The 17,238-nt window shown below is 34.5% G+C and overlaps 1 protein-coding gene across 2 annotated transcripts; it reads left to right on the top strand.

Moving 5' to 3' along the window:
* Nucleotides 1-355: 355 nt before the first annotated feature.
* Nucleotides 356-13,480, top strand: e4f1 (E4F transcription factor 1). 2 transcript variants are annotated; one of them, XM_073833575.1, is made up of 14 exons: nt 356-491; nt 3,096-3,205; nt 3,587-3,677; nt 3,834-3,979; nt 5,660-5,780; nt 5,881-6,033; nt 6,548-6,636; nt 6,937-7,161; nt 7,243-7,357; nt 7,964-8,181; nt 8,268-8,466; nt 8,838-9,004; nt 12,075-12,134; nt 12,743-13,480. In XM_073833575.1, the coding sequence occupies exons 1-14, from the start codon at nt 398-400 to the stop codon at nt 13,091-13,093; spliced, it is 2,139 nt and encodes a 712-aa protein (XP_073689676.1). In that variant the 5' UTR covers nt 356-397; the 3' UTR covers nt 13,094-13,480. The 2 variants fall into 2 exon arrangements, with proteins under 2 accessions (XP_073689676.1, XP_073689675.1); XM_073833574.1 differs by having other exon boundaries at nt 6,548-6,657.
* The last annotated feature ends 3,758 nt before the right edge of the window (nt 13,481-17,238 follow it).

The following is a 17,238-nucleotide window of genomic DNA, read 5'->3' as shown; positions in this document are numbered from 1 at the left end:
ATCAAGTGTATGTAAACTTTTGAACAGGGTATTTTTTTATTTATAAATTCAAATATTATTTTCTCTTGTGGACTATGTAAACATTTTATGTGAAATATCTTTTTCAGGTCAGTACTAAAAAAAAAAATAACATGTATTTTGTATGATCCCTCTTATTTTGGTTAAATTATTAACATTTTGCAGATTCTGCCAGGTGTATCAGTAAACTTTTGACTTCGACTGTATGTATTGGACCGTTTTAGTTCATGGATGCTTGCTGAGCGCGCCTTTCTTTTGAATCATGACGTGCTCGTTCTCCCTCCCCTCGCCGCCCTTTTGTTGTTATGACTACGAGGTCGTAAATCCGCCATGTTTTCCCTGTTGAAGCGTTGCGACAGAGACGGAGGTCTGGAACGACATGACTGAAGAAAATAATAATACGGCAGCAACAGTTACCGACCAAACGGAGCATAGCAACATCATCACCATCCAAACCACACTCGGAGACGAAGGTAGAAAAACAGTGCGATGGGACACAGTCACGTAGTAAAAACGCGATTAAATGTTTGGGCCTGACTTTGGCTCGTTCAGTCACGCTAGCAGAGTCTCCATTAGCCGCAATGTTATTTTTTGACCAGTATGTTTAGGCTGCTGCTAATGCTGCTTAGCATCGATCTGAACTGGATGAAGCACTGACAACACATACATGTTACTGCTGCAGCACTCAAAGACTGTTTGATATCAAAATCGCACGGTTTATTCACATTTGGACCTGTGAATTTTAATGTTTGTGTGTTTATATATAACAGAAAATAACCAATTTTCCACAGCAAAGTCATTTGAACCTCAAACATTTTGTTTAATATCATAAATGTGATGAAAATGACATTTTAAATATTTATAGCTAAATTGCTTGGTCTTTGTAAAAGACAATTTTTTGTATTTGTCCTAAACGTAATATTTTATTAATACATAAAAGATACAGTAATACAAAACACACAACACTATTATGGAAACTGAAATAATAATGGAAACAATAAAACAAATCCCCCCAAAAAACTATAATAGTGCACAAATATTAAGTTATATATTACTAATTGTATTAAAACATTAAATTACATAATATTATAAATGATGTAACTCAGTAAATATTACTGAATAACATTTAATTTTACTATTAAATATAAAATATTTTTATTACATATTTTATAAATGTATTTATAAAAAAAAATTGGATGCAAAATTGATGCAACTATTTAAGTATTTTTATGTGTCCTAAGCATGTAATATTTTATTAATTAATAAAAGATATAGTAATACAAAAACACACAACAAAATTACTAAAACTTGAACTGAAATCATAATGAAAACGTAAAATATAAAAATAAAACTATAATAGTACGTAAATATTAAGTTATATATTGCTAATTGTATTAAAACATCGAATTACGTAATATTTTTAATCATATAAGTTAATACATATTAATATTTAACATTTTGTTTTACTATTAAAATATTAAAAATTTAAAATTAAATATTTTATACATTTGTTTTTTTTTTATTCGAAAAAATAATGGATGGAAAATTGATGCCCCAATTGTGTGAAAATTTGACTATTTTAGTTTTTTTTGTATGTGTCCTAAGCATGTAATATTTTATTAATTAATAAAAGATATAGTGATACAAAAATACATAACAAAATGACTAAAACTGTAACTAAAATCATAATGGAAAAAGAAAACATTGAAATAAAAAAATAATCTAAAATATTAATACAACTATAATAGTGCACAAATATTAAGTTATATATTACTAATTGTATTAAAACATTAAATTACATAATATTATAAATGATGTAACTCAATAAATATTAATAAATAACATTTAATTTTACTATTAAATATAAAATATTTTTATTACATATTTTATAAATGTATTTTTTTTTAAATATTGGATGCATTTAAAGTTTTATTTATGTGTCCTAAGCATGTAATATTTTATTAATTAATAAAAGATATAGTACTACAAAAACACACAACAAAATTACTAAAACTTGAACTGAAATCATAAGGAAAACAAAATATAAAAGTAAAAAATAATCCTAAATATGAATAAAACTATAATAGTGCATTAATATTAAGTTTTATATTACCAATTGTATCAAAACATTAAATTACATAATATTATATAACTTAATAAATATTAATAATTAACATTTTATTTTGCTATTCAAAAATATAAAATATTTAAAATTTATATATGAAATATTTTATTAAATATTTAAATATTTTTATTTTATTTAAATACTTTTTTATTAAAAAAAAAATGGATGCAAAATTGATGCCACAATTGTGGGGAAATGTGATTTATATATATATATATATATATATTTTTTTTTTTTTTTTTTTTTTTTTTTTTGTAAGCATGCAATATTTTATTAATAAATAAAAAATATAGTGATACAAAAACACACAACAAAATTACTAAAACTTTAACTGAAAATCATTATAGAAACAGAAAATAGAAAAATAGAAACTAATCCAAAATTCTAATAAAAACTATAATAATACATAAATATTAAGTTACATATTACTAATTGTATTAAAGTATTAAATTACATAATATTATAAATTATGTAACTTAATACATATTAATAATTTATTTTACTATTACATCTTATTTTATTATTAAAATATAAAATAATAAAAATTAAATATTTAAATATTTTATTAAATATTTTATTAATTAATTTTTTTAAATACTGAATGTGACTATTTTAGATTCCTTTGTATGTGCAAGTAATATTTTATTAATAAATAAAAATATAGTAATACAAAAACACACAACAAAATTACTAAAACCGAAATCATAATTGAAACAGAAAATAAATTCTTCAAAAAAAATATTTTGTTAAATATTTTTATTAGATATTTTTTTTATTTAAAATAATATATTAGATGTAAAATTGATGTTACAATTGTGAGAAAATGTGACTATTTTAGATTGATAAATATTTATATTTATTTCATTTTTTGTTTCACATTGCACAGATACTTTTACAATTTGCATGATCCGTCAAACTAAAATCAGATCAATATTTTTGTTTTCCCTCTCAGATGAGGATATTCATAAATGCGGGAGATGTCTGGAGGAGTTCTCCGCTCTGGATGCTTTCATCCAACATAAACTCAGCAGGAGCTGCAAGCGGCCTCAGCAAGGCCATCAGGTTTGTGTTTTATTATACAATTCCTTATTTACCAGATACTTTCATATCCAGAGCGATGAACTGTACATATTTATTATTCATCCAATAATCCTGAAAAAATGTATTACAGTTTGCAACTTTTTTGCATTATTTATAATAAGAAATGATTTCTGAAGGATCATGTAACACTGACAACTGGAGTAATGATGCTGAAAATTCAGCTTTACATCACAGAAAGAAATTCCATTCTGAAATATATTAAAATAGAAAACAGTTATTCGTAATTGTAATAATATTTCTGTTTCTACTGTATTTCTAATCAAATAAATGCAGCCTTGGTGAACCTGTACACAATTTAAGCTGAGGATACATCAGTGATCATCTGTCTGTCTCATCCCTCAGACAAATGTTGTCCCTAATGAAGGTGCTTCCATTGAGGTGAAAATAAGTGAAAATGATAGTTCATCTGATGAAGCGGGAACGTCGAATGCAGGTACTGCACTTTATATTTATATTTAGTCAATAAAATATCACTGTCATTGTATAGACCAGATGTCTTGATTTTAATTGGACAGAACCAGGACCAAACATAATTTACAGATTCATCTGTCTTTGTTTGCGTACTAAATAAAGTTGCTTTGTTTTTCAGACAAGGGAGATAAAGCGGCAGCTGGAGAAAAAAAGAGAAGACGCTCTACAAGCGAGGATGAAAGTTCCAGTTCTGCAAAAGTTGTTTTGAAGTTAAACGCAGAGGGACGATACATCTGTGACATATGTGACAAGACCTTTAAAACGGTACAATGTTAGATCATTTTTATGCATTTGAATACCTACCTTATACAGTGGTGTGAAAAAGTGTTGGCCCCCTTCCTGATTTTTTGCGTTTTGCATGTTTGTCACACTTTAATGTTTCAGATCATCAAACAAATTTAAATATTAATCAAAGATAACACAAGTAAACACAACATGCAGTTTTTAAATGAAGGTTGTTTTTTTATGAAGGTAAAAAAAAATCCAAAAGTGTTTGCCCCCCGTTAAAACATAACTGTGGTTTATCACACCTGAGTTCAGTTTCTCTAGCCACAGCCAGGCCTGATTACTGCCACACCTGTTCGCAATCAAGACATCACTTAAATAGGACCTGCCTGACAAAGTGAAGTAGACCAAAAGATCCTCAAAAGCTACACATCATGTTGAGAGCCAAAGAAATTCAGGAACAAATGAGAAAGAAAGTAATTGAGATCTGTCAGTCTGGAAAAGGTTATAAAGCCATTTCTAAAGCTTTCGGGACTTCAGCGAACCACAGTGAGAGCCATTATCCACAAATGTCGAAAACATGGAACAGTGGTAAACCTTCCCAGGAGTGGCCGGCCGGCCAAAATTACCCCAAGAGTGCAGCGACGACTCATCCAAGAGGTCACAAAAGACCCCACAACAACATCTAAAGAACTGCAGGCATCTCTTGCCTCAGTTAAGGTCAGTGTTCATGACTCCACCATAAGAAAGAGACTGGGCAAAAATGGCCTGCATGGCAGAGCTCCAAGACGAAAACCGCTGCTGAGCAAAAAGAACATAAAGGCTCGTCTCAGTTTTGCCAGAAAACATCTTGATGATCCCCAAGACTTTTGGGAAAATACTGTGGACTGATGAGACAAAAGTTTAATTTTTGGAAGGTGCATGTCCCATTACATCTGGCGTAAAAGAAACACAGCATTTCAGAAAAAGAACATCATACCAACAGTAAAATATGGTGGTGGTAGTGTGATGGTCTGGGGCTGTTTTGCTGCTTCTGGACCTGGAAAACTTGCTGTGATAAATGGAAACATGAATTCTGCTGTCTACTAAAAAATCCTGAAGGACAATGTCCGGCCCTCTGTTTGTGACCTCAAGCTGAAGCGAACTTGGTTTCTGCAGCAGGACAATGATCCAAAACACACCAGCAAATCCACCTCTGAGTGGCTGAAGAAAAACAAAATGAAGACTTTGGAGTGGCCTAGTCAAAGTCCTGGCCTGAATCCTATTGAGATGCTGTGGCATGACCTTAAAAAGGCGGTTCATGACTCACCAATGTGGCTGAATTTCAACAATTCTGCTAAGATGAGTGGGCCCAAATTCCTGCACAGCGCTGTAACAGACTCATTGCAAGTTATCGCAAACGCTTGATTGCAGTTGTTGCTGCTAAGGGTGGCCCAACCAGTTATTAAGTTTAGGGGGCAAACACTTTTTCACACAGGGCCATGTGGGTTTGGATTTTGTTTTCCCTTCATAATAAAAAAAACTTCATTCAGAAACTGCATGTTGTGTTTACTTGTGTTATCTTTGATTAATATTTAAATTAGTTTGATGATCTGAAACATTAAAGTGTGACAAACATGCAAAAAAAAAAAAAAAAATCAGGAAGGGGGCCAACACTTTTTCACACCACTGTACCACATCACTTCAGATGTAAATTTGATCCATTTATTTTTCCCATAGACAAATATTCTGAGAACCCACATGTTCACGCACACTGATCAGAAGGACTTTAAATGTGAAATATGCGAGACTGCTTTTAGGACCAAGGGTTCGTTGATTCGTCACAAACGTCGACACACAGGTAAAACTGAGCTGTGCAAGGTGGTGTCCTTGTATTGGACTCTATTAAGAAAGTTATTTAGTGTCTGTGTCAGTATTTTGATGTCATTTCCTTTTGGCAGATGAGCGTCCGTACCGCTGCAATCAGTGTGGACTGGCGTTCAGAGAGTCTGGAGCGCTAACCAGACATCTGAAGTCTCTCACGCCTTGCACTGAGAAGATTCGTTATAGTCAGTGTAAAGAGATACTTGTCAGCAAGGATGGAGTCCGAAAAGGTAATTCACGTCTCACAAAATCTTTTCATAATCACCTTTTTCAGTGATAGGAGGGTGTTATTTAAAAACATAATCACTACAAGCTTCAAGTCACAAAACAGCAAAGTAGCAATGGATCGTTTCTTTCTTCTTTCCATATTGTGAAGTACGTCCAAGTGTAATGGATTATTGAAAATAAAACATGGGGGTTCCATGCAACATTTTTTGATTGGATGTAGAAATGTGGGTGGATGAATGTGACTTTGCAGGGCTTAAGCAGACTAAATGATTGCAGAAGTCTGGTATATGTCACCAGAGAGATGATAAGTTAAAACATTTTGACTCAACGAGGTCAAAAATGCATTAACGAATTGTTCGAAATAAGAATTATAACATGCATTTGGTGAAATATTTTAATTAATGTCAGCATTTTTAGCTGGTTTGATCATGCTACAATTGCGATTTTTTTTTTTCACGTGAAAACTGTTGTTTGTGTGAGTTTTTCTGATTATATTGCTGTTGGGTATCATTGTAGAAGTTCAGCCATCACATCCTGAACCTGAGAAGGAGCAAATTCCTGTCGTTAGAGTTGTGGAAGCTGGTCAGGAAATCATCCAGATCGAGGTGGTAGGACAAGTGCAACAGGTCTGAGACAAAACTAGTATATTAATTACATGGTGCAGAAAAGCATTTTAAATTTGACTAATTCACACAAAATAAAACATGAACTGTTATTGTATTTTTGGGGGACTGCAATTTAAAAAATTCTCCCATGTAAGTAAATCTCTACAGTAGGACCAGTGGTTTAGCTTTTTTTTTTTTGCCTGGCCAACATTGATAAGATTATATAATTTAATTATTTAATTTTTTTAATTATTTAATTTTTTTCACACTAGCGTTAATGTAGTTCCTCTGTCGTAACAGGTCGTGTCTCAGCCTCAAACTGCGACTGTGGTTGAAGCAGACAATCTAATCTGCCAGGCCATCATAAACTCTGGCATCGCGCTGGAGACCGAAGCCACGGAGGCAGCCGAGCAGGCAGAGGCACGGTCACCTAAAGAAGACCTGCAGGCTCCTGAGACTGATGCCAGGCTCACTGAGATTCAAGTGACAGAAGAATGTGTGGAGACCTTGGCTGAGGAAACGCAAGTGAGTTTCTTAGATTGTAACAGCATTTTGTTTCAATAAAACAACATGATAAACCTCAAACTTTATTTTTATCCATTGTAGGATTCGTCTGTGAAGGAAGACGAACCCGTTGAGTCAAAATTATACAAATGTCCTCACTGTGAACGCATGTTCAAGACATTGGCCTACTTGAGGGTCCATGTCAAAGGGCATGTTGGTAAGCCTCATTTGAACCAGTTTATTCATTAACAGCCAGTTAATTTTTGGAAGGTTTATAGAAATGTACTTAAGTTTTCCACCCCTTTGCAACCTAAGTAATTAATAATGATGAAAATCCAACCAGTTTTATGTCTTTCTGTTTTCATTAAATGTAGTATTATTAATTTTCATATCATTACAAGTCAAAAGTTTACATACACTTGATTCTTATTACTGTGTTGTTACCTGAATGATCCACAGCTATGTTTTTTTGTTTAGTGATAGTTGTTCATGAGTCCCTTGTTTGTCCTGAACAGTTAAACTGCCTGCTGTTCTTCAGAAACATCCTTCAGGTCCCACAAATTCTGTTTTTTCAGCATTTTTGTGTCCTTTCCAACAATGACTGTATGATTTTGAGATCCATCTTATCATAAAGAGGACAACTGAGGGACTCATATGCAACTATTACAGAAATTTCAAACACTCACTGATGCTTCAGAAGGACAAACAACGCATTAAGAGCCAGGGGTGAAAACTTTTGAACAGAATAAAGATGTGTACATTTTTCATAAATTTGGGGTCAGTTATAATAGCTGAGTCTCTGAATGTTTTTTTTCTACCACAGGTTACAAGCCATTTAAGTGCTTAACATGTCAGAAGGAGTTCCTGACAGGCTACGTTTTGAAGAAACACATGGAGACGCATGTCAGCGAGCGGCGGTACAAATGCGGAGAGTGCGGCAAACAGTTTAAAGCCATCGGACACGTGCGGGAACACATGCGAGCGCATTCAGACGACAGGCCGTACCACTGCAGCTTCTGTGACAAGAGCTACAAAACCAAGGTGAGGTCAATATGCAAAAACAATATGCAAACACAGTCCTTAGGTTTTACATTGTCATCTTTAAACCATTCGCTGTCATGTTCCAGAATGCTCTGCAGGTCCACCACCGCACTCATGGCGACGAAAAGCCTTACGCGTGTCCGCACTGCACCCGTGGCTTCCGGGAAAAGAGCGCTTTAGTGCGGCACATCCGACATCACACGGGAGAGAAGCCCTTCAAGTGCTCGAAATGTGGCCGGGGCTTTGCTGAGCATGGAACACTGAACCGTCACCTGCGAGCTAAAGGTTGAACTAAAATTAATTTAAGTGATTAAAACACATCTATACTAAGGTGAATGTTTGAGAACAATTATATTTTTATGGGTGTGGCTTCCAGTCTCATCTGCGTCCAGCTATTTTTAGCTGTCCAAAACAGCTGGTTTTTGTTGCTTGATTTAGCAAATTGGTCTGTCTTATCATATTATTTTAATGTGTTATCTTAATTATGAACACACTGGTTTGTAGTTCAAAGAGTTTTATTGTTTACTGCACGTTGTTATTCTTCTCATTATTGCCCTATAGCGGCTAATGAACTGGAAGTCTAGCCCATAGGCTTACTTCCACATTGAGGAAAAAGTTGTCACTCATATTGACTGTATATTTGTGTTTGTGGTCAGGAGGCTGTTTTGCTGTGCAGCAGAAGGACTCTGAACACGCGGTGAACTCTGATGAGCAGGAGGTGACGACTGAGAGCGTCTCCACCACCATCGTATCAGACGACCCTCATGCTGTGCTGGTGGAGTTCTCCTCAGTAGTGGCTGACACTCAGGAATACATCATAGGGGTAATATACAAGTGCTGCATATAATTGACTAGATGTGCCAGGGTGGCCAATATATTGAAATTTAAAGGAGTAGTTCACTTTCAAAACAAAAAAATAAACAGATAATGTACTCACCCCCTTGTCATCCAAGATGTTCATGTCTTTCTTTCTTCAGTCGTAAAGAAATGATGTTTTTTGAGGAAAACATTTCAGGATTTCTCTCCATATAATGGACTTCTATGGTGCCCCCGAGTTTGAACTTCAAAAATGCAGTTTAAATGCAGCTTCAAAGGGCTCTAAATGATCCCAGCCGAGGAAGAAGGGTCTTATCTAGTGAAACGATCGGTTATTTTCTAAAAACATTTACAATTTATATACTTTTTAATTTCTACACAGAGTACACACAGAGCTAGACAAGATGAGCATTTAAGGTTAAAAAGTATATAAATTGTAATTTTTTTAAAGAAAACAACTGATCGTTTTGCTCAATAAGACCCTTATATTCTCGGCTGCGATCATTTAGAGCTCTTTGAAGCTGCATTTTGGAAATTCAAACTCGGGGGCACCATAGAAGTCCATTATATGGAGAGAAATCCTGAATTTTTTTCCTCAAAAAACAATTTCCTTACGACTGAAGAAAGAAAGACATGAACATCTGGGATGACTAGGGGGTGAGTACATTATCTGTACATTTTTGTTCTGAAAGTATAGGATAGTTCACCAAAAAATTAAAATTCTGTCATTAATTACTCACCCTCATGTCAAACCTGCAAGACCTTCGTTAATCTTCAGAACACAATTTTTTTTTTTTTTTGATCCTGCATAGACCGCAACACAACTGACACGTTCAAGGCCCAGAAAGGTAGTAATGACACCATTAAGATAGTCCATGTGACATCAGTGGTTCAACCATAATGTTATGAAGCTACAAGAATATTTATGTGTGCAAAGAAAACAAAAATAACTTCATTCAACAGTTCTTCTCTTCTGTTTAACTGTCTTCGGCCATTATCAAGTTAAGTCGTTATTTTTGTTTTCTATGCACACAAAAAGTATTCTTGTAGCTTCATAAAATTACAGTAGAACCACTGATGTCACATGGACCATTTTATCGATGTCTTGAACGACGGTCTTAGGGGTTTGGAACGACATGAAGGTGACTAATTAATGACAGAATTTTCATTTTTGGGTGAACTATCCCTTTAATATATGAACAAACTATACAATAAACAAAAAATATCAATAAAACTGATCGTAATTAATAGCGTTGCAAAGAGTCCATTCCAGAAAACATTCCAGAAATTTTCTGGAAAATTCAGAAAGTTTCTGGAAATTTACTGGAAATTTTCCACCCCTTTGCAACCCTACAAATTAATAATGATGAAATTCCAACCAGTTTTACATAGGGGTGGGGAAAAAAATCTATTTTTCGATGTATCACAATTCTCTCTTAAAGGTTGTATCAGCGATTTCTAGCCTAAAACATAAAGTGTCAAATTCAGCTGACCTTTCTTCACGATCCGCTCGCTGCCTGCCCCATAAATTGTCTGTGAAAAAACCGCGTCTCTCTGGTCAGCCTAGGGTCCGAGATATGCCAAAAAAACAATCGGCACTACCAACCTTTCCACAGATAAACAAACAGTGTTCCAACCAATCAGCGTCAGGGGTTTGGTGTTGTGGACTTTCCTACTGGTGCAGGGATGTGAGGGAGGCGGAGCGAAAGTCCACAACACCAAACCCCTGACGCTGATTGGTTGGAACACTGTTTGTTTATCTGTGGAAAGGTTGGTAGTGCCGATTGTTTTTTTGGCATATCTCGGACCCTAGGCTGACCAGAGAGACGCGTTTTTTTCACAGACAATTTATGGGGCAGCCAGCGAGCGGATCGTGAAGAAAGGTCAGCTGAAATTGACACTTTATATTTTAGGCTAGAAATCGCTGATACAACCTTTAAGCGATTCTGAATTGATTCTGAATATTTCAGAAACGATTCTGAGCTTGTTTTTTTCTCCTGCATATGGCACGTATATGAAATATGTATATGATAATGTAGCTATGTGCAGTAATATTGAAAACTGAGAATGTGATGCATCGTGATATTTAGTTGATAATGAAAATTGTAATTAAATTGAATTGTGAAACCAGTGTAGATTCACACCCCTACTTTTAAGATGGCAGTCCTGACATACAGAGATTCCAACTATAAACAAAAAGCATAGAAACGGCAATTTTACATTTTGTTAAAGTGTAAAGTTGTAAAAAATGTATTTGCACAGCAGAAGAATTAATTGGGGAAAAAATGTAATTAAGAATCGTTTTGGAATTGGATTGTGACTCCCAGAATCGGATCGGATCGTGAAGTGCCTGAAGATTCCCACCCCTAGTTTTATGTGTCTTTTTGTTTGAATTAAATTGAATTATTTTTTGTATTAATTTTCATATCATTACATACATATATCAGCAATATTTCTGATTTTCACTACCTTTCACTACTTGTTTCAAAAGCATGAAAAAAACCTTACTGACCCCAAACTTTTGAATGATAATGTAAAAAAACAAGTATTTTATACTCATCAAAGCTGCATTTATTTGCTTAAAAATACAGTAAAAAAAGTAATATTGTGAATTATTTTTACGATTTAAAATAACTATTGTTTTTGAATATATTTTAAAATGTAATTTATTCTGGTGATATAAAGTAAAAATTTCTTCAGTGACACATCATCCTTCAGAAATCATCATAATATCCTGATTTGCTCAGGAAACATTTATTACCATCAATGTTGAAAACAGTTGTGCTGCTTAAATATTTTTTGTGGAAACAAAGATTTTAAATAATATTTTACAATTTTATTTTGTAACCTTTACTGTCATTGTTGCATTTTTAAGTTTTAAAACTTCTTAAAAAGGTCATACTGACCCTAAACTTCTAAACGCTAGTCTTTATTTAATAATATTTTATAATTAATAATACGGATGGACAAATTAAATCTAAAGATATAAAAAAATATATGATAAAAGATAGTTGTTGCAATATAGTGACTATAATTTTGTTTACAATACAGATTTTATGTTTGATGTTTTTTTTCAGGGACCAGCTGAGGAAGCACATGGGGAGGAAGTGGCAATAATCCAAGACAATCAGCAGCAGGTCGGTTTAATTTTCCCTCACGTCAATATTAACTTTAATATTTAAAAAAGTTAGTTAACCCAAAAAATATAAATTCTGTCATTAATTACTCACCCTCTCATTCCAAGACCTTAATATTAAGATATTTTTTGATGAAATCTGAGAGCTTTCTGAACCTGCATAGACAGCAACGCAACTGACACGTTCAAGACCCAGAAAGGTAATAAGGACATCGATAAAATAATGGATCAATAATGTATACAGAAGAGAAAAATTGTTGAATAAAGTTGTTATTTTAGTTTTCTCGTAGCTTCTTAAAATTAGGTTGAATAACTGATGTCACATGGACTATTTTATCCATGTCCTTACTACCTTTCTGGGTCTTGAATGTGTCAGTTGCATTGCTGTCTATGCAGGGTCAGAAAGCTCTCGGATTTGATCAGAAATGTAATTTGTGTTGTGAAGGTGAATGAAGGTCTTATGTGTTTGGAAGGACATGAGGGTGAGTAACTAATGATAGAATTTTCATTTTTGGGTCAACTAACCTGTAAAGTAAATATATTAGCAAGATAAACACAACAGTTTGTCATCAATGGATCAACCATATTGCTCTTTGTGTCTGACCTCAGATGGACAGTCACATCATGAAGGTGGTGCAGCAGATCGTCAGCCAATCACACGGCGGCCACCAGATCATTGTGCGTAACGTGGCCGCAGACGAGACCCCAGGCATCTCGGACTGTGGAGACACCATCACCATCGCCACACCAGAGAGTCTGACCGAACAGGTGGCAATGACACTCGCAAACGCCATTAGCGACGGCACCATCCTCACTGCAACAACAGAGGACGCCGTGGAGACGCCCCACACCACAGTTACCATGGTAACAGCTGAGAACGTTGAGACAATGGAACAAGAGGAGCAGTACGTCATCGCTTCACCGGACGAAATGGAAATCCAGACTGTGGTGGTGGTCTAAGATGTAGGTTTTGTTAAATTTCTGTGTTTCGTTTGTTACATGAACAGCCGTGATGTAGCATTTCGCTTCTCTGGGAGGCCTTAATCAACATGTTTTGCACTGCAAGATGGATTCATAACTTTTGCTTATGGAAACTTGCAAACATTTGTGTTTTGATGGTTTTTAAGCTGCAGGTTATACTAATGAATGCCATTTTCAGTAGATGGCAAAACCATGTTTTTTTTTTTCTATATATCAAATTTTCTCTCTGTTGCATGGCATATAATCATATATGACTATCATCAACTCATCATGAATATGTAACATAACATGTTGCCGCCAATAACAGGGCCCATAAAACACCTGGCAGGGAACGAAAGTACAAAACATTAAATATATTTTTATGTACCTCTGTATTTTTTCATTCATTGATCAGTTTGTGCATATTAAGTAATGCATAATTTGCAGTTATCCACTGAATATTCTGGACGCAAAAAGCACGGTAAGCGTTATTGGCCGCATCTGTGACGTAGTATTATATCCCTCAGTTAGTAAAAACAAACAACAATCAAGTGCTAAAGATATAAAAATATAGATGTGCTTTATTAGTATGACTTTGAATGAACTTTCATTTATAACTTACTGACATAACTGCACATGAAGGTGATGCATTTCGGCTATTTCAATGTTCACGATCCTAACAGGAAATTTGGATATCATTTTTCCCATTGCACCGTGGTGATCATATTAACTCTTTCCCCACCAACATTTTTGAAAAAAGTCGCCAGCTACCACTGGCATTTTTGAACATTTCCACAAAAATTTCATGGCCCCCAGAATATTTTGTTATATGAATATGTGGACGTGCAGTACAACAATATAAAGAGCCTCTACTTAATTTTTTTTTAAATTATTCTAGCTTGAAACTTTTTTTTTTTTATAGGTAAGTTTCATTAGAAATGCAACATTTAAAGAAAAAATCTTATACAGTATAAAAAGATCACTTTCATCAACACCTATAAAGCTTTATAGTCCGTTACAACTTCCTGGATCGACATTTCACTCAGTAACATTAGGCAGTTTTCATTTATATGCTGTTTATTGTTGGTGATTGCATTATTTTTCAAATGCATCTGCTTACATATGAGATCGCTCGTTTCTGTATGGTCCTCGCCTGTTTTTGATCAGAGGATTCTGGATTCACTCAGGAGATGCGTAATAGCGCCCTCAAATGTATAACAGTGAAAACACGGAAACCCAGAAAATTCAGCGTTTGGCGGGGAAGCGCTGTCTCATAAATAACGTAAAATTCTGTGTTTGGTGAGGAAGTGTTATCTCATGCATAACAGAACATTCCATGTGTGGTGGGGAAGCGCTGTCTCATAAATAATGAAAAATTTCATGTTTGGCGGGGAAGTATTGTTTCATAAATAACAAAATTCTGTGTTAGATGGGGAATATTCAGAAATTCATAAATAATGGAGAATTCGAGGCGGGGAAGTGTTATCTTATAACAGAAAATTCCATGTTTGGCAGGGAAGCATTGTCTCATAATTTACAGAAAATTATATGTTTGGCAGGGAAGTGTTGTTTCAAAATAATAGAAAATTCCATGTTAGATGGGGAACATTCGGAAATGTATAAATAACAGAGAATTCAAGGTTTGGCAGGGAAGTGTTGTCTTATAAATAACAGAAAATTCCGTGTTTGGTGGGTAAGCTTCTCATAAAAAAACGAAAAATTCCATGTTTGGAGGGGAAGCGTCTCATAAGTAACAGGAAATTCCGTGTTAGATGGGGAATATTTGGAAATTCGTAAATGTGATGTTTGGTGGGAAAACATTGTCTCGTCAATAACAGGAAAAAAATTGAGGTTTGGCAGGGAAGCATTGTCTTATAAATAACGAAAAATTCAGAACTTTTGGAAATTCATAAATGACGGAATATTTGAGTTTTGATGGGGAAGTGTTGTCTCATAAATAATGGAAAATTCCATGTTTGGCGGGCAAGTATTGTTTCATAAATAACAGAAAATTCTGTGTTAGATGGGAAACATTCGGAAATTCAAATTTAATGGAGAATTCGAGGTTTGGCGGGGAAGCGCTGTCTTATAACGGAAAATTCAGTGTTTGGCAGGGAAGTGTTATCTCATAAATAACAGAAAATTCTGAACATTCAGAAAGTCATAAATGATGGAAAATTTGAGGTTTGGTGGGGAAGCGTCTCATAAATAACGAAAAATTCCGTGTTTGGTGGGGAAGTGTCTCATAAATAACGAAAAATTCCATGTTTGGCCGGGAAGCGTTGTCTTTTAAATAATGGAAAATTCTGAACATTCAGAAATTCAAGTCAATGCCTATAGCCTCGTGGTTAGCACACTGTCATTTAGCGCAACTGTGCTCCAGGCAAAAAACATTCCGAAATTCATAAATAACGGGAAATATGAGGTTTGGTGGGGAGGCGTTGTCTCATAAATAACAGAAAATTCAGTGTTTGGCTGGGAAACATTTCAAAAATTCATAAATAGTAAAAAAAAAAAGAGGTTTGAGTGGGAACCACTGTCTCATAAATAATGAAAAATTCAGGTTTGGCAAGGAAGTGTTGTCTCATAAATAACGGAAAATTCTGTGTTAGACAGGAAATGTTTCAGAAATTCATAAATAACAAAAAATTCGAAGTTTGGGCAGGAGCCGCTGTCTTATAAATAACAGAAAATTCTGTGTTAAACGGGAAACATTTCGGAAATTCATAATAGAAAAAATTCAGTATTGGCAGGGAAGCGTTGTCTCATAAATAAAGGAAAATTCTGTGTTAGACAAGAAACATTTCGGAAATTCATAAATAACGGAAAATACAAGGTTTGGCGGAGAACTCATAAATAATGGAAAATTTCATGTTTGGTGAGGCAAGCATGATAATGTATTTTCTTATATGCCGTGTGTTCTTTCAGTAGGCGATAGATGGAGGTGGGAGACGCTTCATTCTGGCAGATCGGGGGCATAATGAAGCTCTGGTCACCTTCACTGTTTGTTCTCCCTCCCATCAGCTCATCACCGCACATGCTGGAGTGCTTTGCCCCTTCAGGCCGTCACATATGCCCGTATTTAATGACATGTTTCCTTTATTTCCAGCTATAATTGAATCCCTGACCCAACTTGCAAATGATCCATTGAAAAACAGTTGCACCCTCTGGTATGACATGTTTCAGAAGAATAATAAATAGGATTACCAAGGCTCGCCTTGTAGTATCAAATGCCTTTTAGGACACTTGTTTAATGTTTTTGCATTTTTAACTTTATTAAAGCCAGCAAAAGCATTATAACCTTATTATACTATGTACCCCAAATCAGAGAAAATATAAATACAACCATTGTTTATTTATTTAGGTAGTTATGTATTTTGACCATTAACCACAATTTCCTGTATATACATTTTTTAAAAATGGTTAAAGGTCCACTGAAGTGCCTTGAAACACGCAGCGTTATTCTATGTGGTGACGTGCTTTTAACTGAAACAAAAAACATATCGCCCAGCCCCGCCCACTTATTTTGAATAGCCAATAGCGTTTCATTTATATCTCTTCGGGCCAGAGCCGTTAAGCTCGGTAACCCGAGTACCCCACAGATTCAATATGAAACTCATAATCATGCTGAGGCTGTGTAGTTTAATACATGCCGAGCGCATTGCACATATGAGCGCTTATGATCTGCTCCGTGTATTGCTTCTCTGTAGGGGGCGGGACAATACGGACTCTAGAGAGCATTTGATTGGACAGAACGTTTGATGAGAAGCTGAAGTGCACGGTGATATAATCAAAATCGTTGATTCATATTGGCGGAAGTGACGAGACTGTAAGTTTTGAATGCCCATATCTTGTAAACGCGAATTTTGTCGTTGTTTTGAAGCACACTAGCTTATAGATAACCTTAAGGATAATACATTCATACTAAAAGCCAAAAAACTTTCGATTTCAGGGGGACTTTAATACCTTAATTTATTTATTTTGATATTTTTTGTTTAGTTTTGTAGTTTAATTTTTTTTTGTTTTGTTTTGTGTTATTTGTTTTTTATTTTTATTACAATTTTATATAATTGTTTTTTATTTTGTATTTAACATTTTACATTTAAAGTTCAAATGTAGCATTTTGTTTTGTTTTATTTTTGTTT

Source organism: Garra rufa, chromosome 1 (assembly GCF_049309525.1).
Source record: "Garra rufa chromosome 1, GarRuf1.0, whole genome shotgun sequence".
In the NCBI taxonomy this organism is placed as follows: Eukaryota; Metazoa; Chordata; class Actinopteri; order Cypriniformes; family Cyprinidae; genus Garra; species Garra rufa.
The sequence above is the reverse complement of the archived record's forward strand: the minus strand, read 5'-3'. Positions and strand labels throughout refer to the sequence as shown.